This window comes from Protobothrops mucrosquamatus, unplaced genomic scaffold (assembly GCF_001527695.2).
Source record: "Protobothrops mucrosquamatus isolate PMUCROS unplaced genomic scaffold, P.Mucros_1.0 scaffold56, whole genome shotgun sequence".
In the NCBI taxonomy this organism is placed as follows: Eukaryota; Metazoa; Chordata; class Lepidosauria; order Squamata; family Viperidae; genus Protobothrops; species Protobothrops mucrosquamatus.
This window is the reverse complement of record NW_015386436.1, coordinates 663,601-674,696: the sequence shown is the minus strand read 5'-3', so window position 1 is coordinate 674,696 and position 11,096 is coordinate 663,601. Positions and strand designations below refer to the sequence as shown.

Sequence of the window (11,096 nt, the reverse complement as noted above, 5' to 3'; positions counted from 1 at the left end):
CCTCTGTTTGAAGAGAACATGTCAGAAGCTCAGACATCTTTGTTTTTTCCCCTCGCTTTACTCAAGAAAGCTCAATGCTGGTCTTGTAATGGTCAGTAGAGAAAGAGAACCCCGTTTCTCCCCAAACTCTTCACTCTCATAACTTGCTTAGAACTTGCTCTAAGTAACCCCTGGGACTGTCCTCCTGCAGGGTCCGGCTCTCTTTCCTGTGGGATGGAGGGAGGGCCGTCTTTAATTTGTTTCTGCAGATGATGGAATCTGTTCTCTGGATTTCTGACCATGGAATGTGGGTTAGACCTGCGTACCCCACTTTATCCTTCCACGATGGTCAGCCTTCTCTTTTGAAAACTGAGTAGCAAAGGGACTCACAAACTCCACCTGAAAGCAACAATCTTTTTCTCGCAGTCATTTGATTCTGGGGAGTACACTGCATCTGAAGATGGAGGCTCCACTAGTTATTAGAAGACGCATCCTCTTTGAAAATAACCATGATCAAAACTGCTGACTCTCCTCATCACATAAGAAACCATCTTTTATCAAATAATTCCGTTTGCCCTCTCAGTCCCGTCTCCCAGTGGCTTCCCTGCCTTCCAGGCAGACGCTGCGGGCGCTGAAGCGGAACCGATGTCTCTGCCACTGAGCTTCTGCCTGTGTTGGGGAGTAGTGTGCATGAGGTTTTGTTAGTGTTATTTTTTTTTAAAAAAATGTAACTGACATTATCAGAGACACAATACAACAGTCATACTGCAGTTGAGGAAGAGCAGGAGGCCCCTTTTTTTCTGCCATGCTACCCCTTCCCTGGGGGGTCCTGTGTTTCCATGTAATGTAGAGCGGAGACAAATTCTGTGCTACCATTTCCCATCTGTTTTTAAATTTCTACGTTAATCGTGTCAGTTAATCATTTCTCCTTATTTTTCTTGCGGCTAAATCATCCTGGGCGAAACCTCTGAGGAAGAGGCATGGCGACTGGGTTAAAACAGAAGGTTCACCAAAAAAGCAGGCATGGGAGGGAAACAATTTGCTGAGAACTGCACTGATACGGTGGTTCCAATCATAATGAAATCATTGGGATCCAGTTAAATGTGGCCTTCCTCCCGAAGACAGAGAAAAGCAGCATTTGTTGGCCTCAGCTGGAGTCTGGGCTGCCGGAGTCCCCTCCGACACAGCCAGCACCAAATGGACTGACCGGGCCTCTACTCTGCCCCGGTGAAGTTTGGCCCTCCCCATCTGCTTCTTGGGGAGGGCAAGGGGGCCCCCTAGTGGCCACAGAGTTCCAAGACAGGAGGGGATGCCAGAGGTCCATGAACAAAGATTGCGATCAGTTCCTTTTCAGGCTCTGCAGAAAGAAACACAGTCTGTTCCCTGGATGAGTAGCTGAAAAAGGCATTCTAGGGACTGTGTAATTAGCCAATCAATCCCCTTCCCAGCCCATAGATGAGGCTGCAAAGGTTCACACAATAGTCTCAGGTCAAAGTTCAGCAGAGGGTCCCTGCAGAAGACAGTAAGACAGCAAGGTTCAGAGTTCATCAATCTACAGCAGGTTCTAAGCAAAATGTAAACAGCTCCATTGTAAGGTCAGCCTCAGTTTGGGAATGAAGCACCCAGATACACATCTCACCTGAGATTGAGACAGTCCTCACCTAATATCCGGAGACTGGAAGGATCTGAATGGGAGAAACAAAAAGCTGAATCTCAGCAAGACGGAGCTGTGGTTTCTCCAGAAGCCCTTTGGTGCACTCTCCTCTTTTGATCCTTTTGGAGGAAGAACACTCCCTTGAAAGGGCACTGCCCACAACTTGGGGTGGGGGTTCCTCCTAGGCTTATGGCTACATCTGGATAAGTCCAGGGGTCTTTGGCTGGGAAACATTTGCAGCTGTTTCTGGAGAAGGCCTTAGGGTTCGGGTTAGACCCCCTTTCATCATTAGGATTAGTTCAGAATAACCGAATAACAGAATTGGAAGGGGGGACTTTGGGGTCTTCTAGTGTTAACTCCCCACTCAAGCAGGAGACCCTTTACCATTTCAGACAAATGACTGTCCAGTCTTTTTCTTAAAAGCCCCCACATCTTCTTTATTGTCACTTTTTGCTGTGAACACACTGGCACACATTAAAAATGAAATCCGGATGCCTGCTCTCAAAGAAAATAAATATATATGCATACACATACACGCACATACATATACATATGCTATATGTAGTGGTGGGATTCAAATATCTGAAAACTGGTTCTCTGCGTGGATGCCACTTCTGGAAGTCTGTTCAACTGCGCCCTCACGGCCGTCGCCTTGACTTTTCGGACCGTGCCCTGCAGACGCCCTTGGCTCAACTGCCGAAACAGCCTCGGTGGGTTCTTTGGCCGCGAGGCTGCTTCTGGTGGGAGCCAGAGGCGGTCCCTGCATGGGCCACAAGGGGGCAGGCCTGGGCTGCTTTGGAGAGAGCGGTGCCTTTGTGGCGCCCGAGCATTTGGGCTATCGAGGCCGGCGCGCTGCCTTCTCCCTTGCCAGTAAAGCAGCAACTTAGAGTCTGAAGCTCCCAAAAGATTTTCCCTGGAAAAAGAACAGATGAAATAAGGGGAGTCTGGCAGCAGCTCCCAACTACTCCAGCGGGAAGCACAGCCGCCTGCTGCTCTAATGCTTTTCACAGAGCTCAAGAGGCCCAAAGTTCACTCCTCGTTATTTCAGCCTGACAAGACAGCAGCCCGACTCGGCTGCCTCTCCAGCCTGGCCACTTAGACTCACCCAGGGTGATAAATGCTACCCAAGACTTGAAAAACAACAGAGAAGTGGAGGATAGGATTGGATGTCCTCCTTGAATGGCGTGTCAAAAGAATGCTCAGTCAAGGCAAGGCAGCTTCTGGGGCCGTTGGCAGAAGACCGGGGGGGGGGGGCTCCTGTGGCAAAAGAAGGGGCTCCAGGACCACAGAGTTACATGGCTGGAGGCGTCTCAGTCTCTCTAGGTTGACCAGGTCAGGAACAGACTCTGCAAGGATCACCCAAATACTATTGATTTTTGGAGGGATACCAATAACATTAATTTAAAGAATGCCTCATACGGTAATCCTGGGCAGCTCCTCACAACCAATAAAGGCAACCATATAGAAACAGATCAAACCTTTCCCACCAGGCATGGACTTTCCCTACTGGTGAAGCCCTGATTCAGTCCCATCCTAGCTGAATCCTTGGGGAAATAGCCAGATCTTTCCAGCTGTTAGGAACGTTTGCTTTGCTGAGTTCTACAGGCAGGTTCTAACAGCCGTGGCTGAATTTCCTTCAATTCTTAGCAAAAGAATTTTGAAATAAAGTTTAAGGCTTTAAAAAAAATCTTTTGGAATAAGGAGAAAAGGGGTGATTATAACTTTGATTTTGTAAAGTTACAAATGGGCTTGTGTGCAAACTGAATGTATGTTTATCTAGCTGCAAAAACTGAAATGCAATTTTAAGGTACATCAACAGAATATTGTTTCCAATTTTGGAAGTAATTGTTCCACTTTATTCTATGTTGTTCATACCTTATTTTTTCTCCTGCTTTCAGTTCTGGGCACTACACATCAAGAAGGATTCAAAGAAAATGTGCATGTTCAGAGAAGGACAATGATCAAGAGACTAGAAATGAAATCCGAAGCAGACAGTGCAGCAGCCAAGTACGTTCTGCCTTTAAAAGGGTGACCGAGAAAGAGCGTGTGGCACCTGCAGATGCGAGCCTTGAGGCAGTGTTGAAGCCCAGCAGATCACTTGCTTTCTGGGCTACGGCTTTGCTTTGGATAACTGTGGCCACCAGGATAAGCTTCCCCACGGAAGCGGCTCTAGCCAAGGAGCCAATGCATTGGCCAGGACTATGAGCCACGTGCAGTCAGGACTCTTGACCAAGCAGAGCGCTGTAAATGCTACGTCAAGTCAAATATAGCCGCAGACTCCTTTCCAACCTTCCCCACCCACACAAGGAGGCCGAGGGGAGAAGCAAAGCTGGGCTGTCCCGATTTCCTTTCTGTGCTTAGGATTTGCAGCCATAGAAGACAGCTTGGAAAGAAACAGACATTGTATAGAGAGGAAAATGTTTGCACAGCTGTGGGACGCAAGAGGCGCTTTGGCTGTCTCGTTAAAAAGAAGGAAATCTCTGCTGATCAGTCCAGAACTTGATGAGAGCCCAATATTCTCTTTCCCAAAATCAGCCAATCAGATGCCTCATCCCACCAGCAGGATATCGGCACTAGGGTCTTCCAAATAAGTCATTACCGCCAGACATTGCAGTGGTGCAGGATGGGGATGATGGAAACGGGGGTGAAATGCAGTGCACGGCTAAAATATGGAGCTCCCTGTTACACGATAAAAACTATGCTTGCTTTATTTAGCTGAGTCTAAGAACAGAATGGATAAATTCATAGAGGACACAATGTGTGAAGAATGATTTCAGCCCTGTAATTCTGTGAATGCTACTTAGCAAGGTTGGTAGCCACTGAGTTTTGGGGCTCAGCAAATTTTGTGGCACAGGTCTTGGGTCTGCATTGCTTGTAGGTCAATAAGTAAAAATAGGGATTCGCTTTTGCCTTCTCTGTTTCCCTAATCAAATAAATACAATTGGGAAATTTTACAGATCATATATAAAATAGGTAGCAATGGAGAAATTTGAGTCATTGTCCTGTAGTGACACATAAGAACTCTGCACCAACTCATTCAGCTGCAGGGACTGATCTCCAGATGATAACCATCTGTCTGGAATATTTTCCGGATTCCCGCACTGAGCAGGCCCTTGCAATACTTTTTTTTTTTTTTTTTTTGCTGCATTCTTATGACACGGCCTTTGTTTCATCATCCCAGTCTGTGAGCGAGGCAGCCTTTTCAGACCTTAGCCAGGCGGCTGCAAAAGCAATGTTCTCCCATTTCTTCTGACAGCATCCAAGAGCAGCCTGTCTGGGAAACGCATTAGGGTTTGACACCCATTTCCTTGGAAGGAAGTCAGGTTACTGGCAGAGGTAATAGGAGAGAAATCAGCAACGAGGATGCTAATACAGTTTTCTATCCAGTCAAGGATGGGTCCAGAGTGCCACGGGCTCTTTCTCATGGGCGAGGCAAGGTTCTTTTCTCCAATTCGGACCCAGAAAAGTACACTAGGATAAAATCTACTGCCCCAAGCCATGGTTTTGTGGTGACATCATATTAAAGACAAAGACTGATGGAATTTCCATGATCTCTCATCACAGTGGGAAAATGTTCACCCGTCTCTTTAAGGTGGCCTAGAGGTAGAGAGAGAGAGAGTGAGTTTTCACAGATGGGAGACTCTTTTGGACCCAGGTTTAGCAGTATTCCAGAACTGCATCAAACACAGGGAGCTGTGTTTCCCTCCTGGTCCAATGTGCAGCCATTGCCCTCTGAGTGTCGATCAGCTGCTCGTCAGGCTGACTTAAGCCTCAGGGCCAGGGATCACTCAGCCCACTCACAGGGAGAGCCCAGTTTGAAATAATGGGATTGTCCTATTCTTCAGAGCAAATAAACCTGGAGGACGAGTCCAAAATCCAGAAGGAAGGAGGCACCTCCCATCAGCCCACAGTGGTCTACAGGGAGAGTGTTGATTCCTCCCTAGAGATCAAATGGCCCCTTGGACTGAGAGAACGGCCAGATAGTACCCACAATAAAGACGCTTGTTACCTACTTAAAACAGAAAACAGGATGGCACCACATGAGCAGCTAAAGGTGATTCTGAGTTGTGTCTCAGGTAGGGGGTAGCGATCAGATAAAGGCATCATTATGAGGACAAAGCAGAAAAAAGAGGTTGCAGGACGTCTTTGTGTCATGGATAAAAGTATCATAACTGGGTCAAAGAGATCCATAGATTTTCTGAGATGCGTGTAACGTTCTTCCATTCTTTAAACTCACATGACGTTTCTTTTAGCATTATACTATATTTTTTGTATGTTTCCCATCTTCAAAATCTTAGGAAGACAAAAATCAGAAAAAAAGAAGGCATGGAGACTTTTTCTGAGGACATGATGAGATAGCCATCCCTGAAGGAGTACGGATGGCGTTATGGCTGATCACTGAAATTTCTCCGGAGAAAGGAGAGATCATGGGATTTCCCACTTGTACTCTGGGAAGCTTCTCCTCATGAATAGATTGCAAGAACTGAGGTTTTTGTAGTTGGTGGGGAGTGGAGCAACTGGTAATCAAGGAATTCCCTCTGTGCCCACAACTGTAATGCAGCCTATATGGACATAAAGCTTGGTCAAGTCTCATTTCTAATCAGTTTTTGAAATATTGCTTTTTAATATTAAAATCTATCAGAATGGCAGTTTGATGGCATTCACTGGATTTCTTTCAATGATCTCCAGTTGCTTGTATGATCTTTAGGCCATGTAATAAAAAATTAAAGAGGTTGGATTTTTAAATTTCCTAAGAGTACAAGTTCACTCGGTGTACTTTTTCCTCTCCTCCTGTGGGTGACGGCAGTCCCTCCCTAGGAGGCCAAGGCAAACCACTGGAAAATGTTGCCAAGAAAATTGCAGGGTTGCCAGAAGTCAACATTGAGTCAGATCAAACAAAACTAATTCCATCTTTTTCAGAAAAAGGGAGATAGAGCATAGAACACAAAATAATAGTGTTGGAAGGGACCTTGGAGGTCTTCTAGTCCAACCAACCTGCTCAAGCAGGAGACCCTATGCCATTTCAGACAAATGGTTGTCCAGTCTCTTCTTAAAAGCCTCCAGTGATGGAGCAGCCATAAGGCAAGCTATACCATTAATTGCTTGCTCTCACCATTAGGAAATTTCTCCTTAGTTCTAGGTTGCTTTTCTCCTTGGTTAGTTTCCATCCACTGTTTTTTGTCTTGCCTTTTGGCACTTTGGAAAATAGTTTGACCCCTTGCCTTTGTAGGAGCCCCTCAAATATGCTATCATCTCTCCCCTAGTCCTTCTTTTCATTAGACTAGACATACCCAATTCCTGTAGCCATTTTTCATCTGTTTTAGCCCCCTGCCCACTAATCATTCTTGTTGCTCTTCTCTGCACTCGTTCTAGAGCAGAGGTCCCCAACTTTTTGGGCACCAGGGACCGGTTTCAGGGAAAGAGGTTTTTCTGCACACTGGAGGGTGTGTGGTTTTGTGTGCTACTGCATCCCGTAGATGGGGCTTTGCTTGTTTATGCAGACCGGTTGCTGGCAGGCTGCAGCCCGGTACTGGTCCACGGACCGGGGGTTGGGGACCCCTGTTCTAAAGTCTCAACATCTTTTTTATATTGTTGTGACCAGAACTGGATGCAGTGTTCCAAGGCTGTGTGGCAGATTTTTGTAGCAGCTCAAAAATCTGTAAGCAAAGAGACGAAGGGGGCGTCCCCTTGAGCCAGCTGATTGAAAATAGATGACTGGCAAACATGCTTTTTAACCCACTTTCCTAATCTAAAAATTCATTTTGAAATCTTCAATCTGACCATTTTCAAGTGATCAAATACTGACTTGTTTGAAAAAAGCAGTGCAAATTTGGCAGGTTCGTTTCCAGTTTTTTCGGAGTAAATGCTCCCTCCTCCCCCGCCACCTCCCCCCCAGCCACATAATATGATGCTCGATGTTTTCATGGTCTCCTTCTTGGCAAGAGCACCTCAAAATTGCCAGGAAAAGTCTGCTTTGCCACTGCGGAGGAGTCCTCGCTGGAGGGCTTTCTACGAAGAAGGCTCCTGCCACTTCTGCAGCCAAGGCTGGGGAATCCCTGCTGCTGGCACAGCCCCGGGCGCTAAGCCTCTGCCCCCCTGGCCACCCCATCCCCACTCGGCTTCTCTGCTCCTGCAGCTCCTACAGCCCCGCCCCTCCCACTTCCTTCCAAGAGCTGCTTCTGTCAGGAGTGGGGAGAGACTTGTGGGATAAGCAGGCTGCTTTTCACCGAGTTCGACCTCTGGTTTGCTTTCTGTGCGAACCTTCCGTGCATGGTCTGACCAGACAGCCCTGGACGTCTCTGGGTGCCCCATGGAGGCCTGCCGAGGGGTGCTGGTGGCCTGGGCTGTTAGCCTCCTGACAGGTAAGCCTGCCTAATCTCTGCAGCCTCCTGTCAATCTCGCCAAGAGGACTTCGCTGGTGGGCTCCTTGCTCTGTTATTTATTCCATGACAGATGCTTGAATGAGGATGCTCCTTTTTTTGCAAAAGTCTCTCTCTCTCTCTCTCTCTCGGATTGCAACTTTGGCATTTGGCAGCTGGACCCCATTTTCGATAGTTCAGTTTGTTGCTTTGGCAGAAGGAGGGAAAGGAAGGTGTTCTGAATGGAGCTTTTAAAACGCTTCTGCTCATTCAGAGCCTGGGTCCTCACCGGAGGCTTTTAGAGGTTTGGTTAATAAAATTTGCCGGAGCCACCTTCTCGGGCTCTCATGGTTGGTTTTTTTTTTAAGAGGCAGCCTGGCCGCCACATATGGGTTCAATGCACAGCTGAAGGCAGCGTATTAAGTTACAGAGGAGGAGGGAGAGGGTGAAATTTCAACTTATTATTGGCCGTGTTCCTGAAAATTTAAACACCATTGTATAGCCAGGGCTGGGGCAGGCGGGGTGCTGTCTGAAAAGACTTTCTTTCTTTCTTTCTTTCTCTTTCTTTCTTTCTTTCTTTCTTTCTCTTGCTTCAGTTATATTTAACATCTTTTTCTGCTCAGTTTCAACTCAAGGAGCAAAAACGCTGCCTTCTGAGACTTTAGAACAAAAGGAATGGAAAATTGTCTTCTGCACACGTGGAGGTTTTTGGAGAAAGTCTGCTGTTTGTATTTGTGTGAATGATTTGAAACGACCCCTCATTTTTTTCCAGGCTGAGGAGAACTTGAAGGCTGGAGCATAGCAAATTGTGACTTATAGAGGGAAGGCGCTTCCACGTGGACAAATGATTGTGTTTTGCTTGCCACCAAGCTGATTTCAGGGTTGGCCTTTTTTCTCCTTGTGTAGCAATTCCGCAGATTGAGTGTTTAAAGGCGCTGCACTGTCACTGCACAGTAAGAACTAGACCGAGTTGTATTTACCTTTTAAGCGTATGCTTCATGCTTAGTATCTAGAGATGCATCATTTCAAGGGATCGATTAACAGGGAGTAAGTCTACTTTTATTTTGCTCCCCATTTATTATTATATTCACTTTGTAGCACCTCTGGAAGCCCCAGATAGAGCTGACTGTGAAGGCAGACTCACCAAGGGCTAGCCAGGATCGCTCAAGGGGCTAGGAGGTGTGAATGGGGCTAGGAGGTTTATAAGAATCGGTAATGTCCTCATTCATATAGATGTTCCGAGGTGAGGAAAATTGGGCAATCTACCGTAACGTTCCCTACCTAGTAATTTTTTTCTCCTACAAGTTATTTACGAACGGCTTCTCAGAGCCTTTCATTCCTTAGAGCAGGGTTTCTCAACGATGGCCGCTTGAAGATGGGTGGACTTCAACCCCCAGAATTCCCCAGCCAGCCATGTTGCAGTCCTCACATCTGCTAAGGTTGAGAAACGCTGCCTTACAAACCTAAATCCAACTTCTTTGTTTTATTCAGTTTGTATACCCCCCCCCATCTGAAACCAGTGAGTTAGAAACTTAAATCTGCAGAACTAACCCGTGTAAACTGTTGGCTCCTTGCTTTCCAGCCCCAATAATACATCTTATATTTCAGACTTCCCAATGCACTTCTGCTTTCCTGTCTTCCGGGAATTAGGCCTGTTTGTGCGTTTGGGGGAGGAAGAGACCCACAGCGAAAGGACTTATTTCTCATGCATCACAGTGACTGAAACTGTGGATGCTGCCTCCCTTGGCACTGCTTGCGGGGCATGGGGAGGTCTTGGTGATCTTTATGGTTCCCTCCAGTAGTAGGTGAGAAGAGCTGCAGGCGGAGTCTGAAGAGGTATGGAAGGAATGAAGAACACATCTAAAGGGTTCTTTCAATGAGGAATGAAGAGATGTAAATTGAAGAATCTCCTCACAATCCAATTTATGGCCAAAATAAAACACACAAAGAAAAAGTATCTGATTTTATGTTTCTTTTGATCATGAAGTGAACCACTTCAATAAGCTCTAGACATTATCATTTAAGAAATTCTGGTCTAGGACTTGGGAGGTACTCATAAAATGTAGAAAAGGTATCCAGGGCTCACCCCCTCTACCCACCTGTCCTAGATCGTAGAATCATAGGACAGGAAGAGACCTAGTTCTAGTTCAACCCCCTGCCCAAGGCAGGAGTCCTTATGTGTAAACCATATGATGAATGCTGGGTAGGCAACCCAAGACACTCAAAGAGCCACTTGGACCCGTTTCCCACCGAAAACAAAACACTGGGAGCCCCAAAACCCTTTTGATATCTAAAATGAAGATAACACTTAATAATAATAATAGTAAAGTTGGAAGGGACCTTGGAGGTCATCGAGTCCAACCCCCTGCTCAGGCAGGAAACCTTACACCATTTCAAACAAATGGCTGTCCAGTCTCTCCTTAAAAACTTCCAGTGTTGGAGCATTCACCACTTCTGGAGGCAGGTTGTTCCACTGGTTAATTGTTCCAACTGTCAGGAAGTTTCTCCTTAGTTCTAGATTGCTTCTCTCCTTGGTTAGTTTCCACCCGTTGCTTCTTGTCCTGCCTCCAGGCGCTTTGGAAAACACTGATATAACAAATGAAGATAAAGGTAAAAAAGGATATATGCAGTGTTATCTTCATTTTAGATGTCAAAAGGTTTCTCTCTCTGTCTCTCTCTCCCTCCCTCTCTCTTTCTCTCTCTCTCTCTCCGATCTTCTGCTCACCTGGCAAGCTGGCTTCAAGCTGTTCTCCAACAAGCTGACGCACATTCTTATTGGGCTAGCACAGGGGTAGGCAACCTGGGCTCTTTTATGACTCATGGACTTCAACTCCCAGAATTCCTGAGTCAGCGTAGCTGGGCTAGCGAGCTCTCTCCTGCCCTTCCTACTTCCTGCTTCCTGCTTCCTGCAGAGAGGCAGCCAAGGCAGGAGCTCCGCCCTCTCTCTGTCTCTCTGTCTCTCTCTGCAAATGGCGGAGGAGGCCGGGAGCCGCAGGGGAAGCTCAAAGAGCCACATGCCGCTCCGGAGCCGCAGGTTGCCGGCCTCTGGGCTAAGGGAACTAGGTTCGTCTAGCCTTCTCCCAGATTTGGCGGGAAGGGGCTGT

General features: G+C 46.8%; 1 protein-coding gene across 1 annotated transcript in view; it reads left to right on the top strand.

Annotated features, from left to right (window-relative positions):
* The first annotated feature begins 7,943 nt into the window (after nucleotides 1-7,943).
* The window catches only part of ITGA11 (integrin subunit alpha 11), a 53,837-nt gene continuing 50,684 nt past the window's right edge, over nucleotides 7,944-11,096 (top strand). Inside the window, exon 1 of the mRNA XM_015811924.1 lies at nucleotides 7,944-7,995. Coding sequence (XP_015667410.1) covers nucleotides 7,944-7,995 — 52 coding nt within the window. The remainder of the gene's footprint in view (nucleotides 7,996-11,096) is intronic.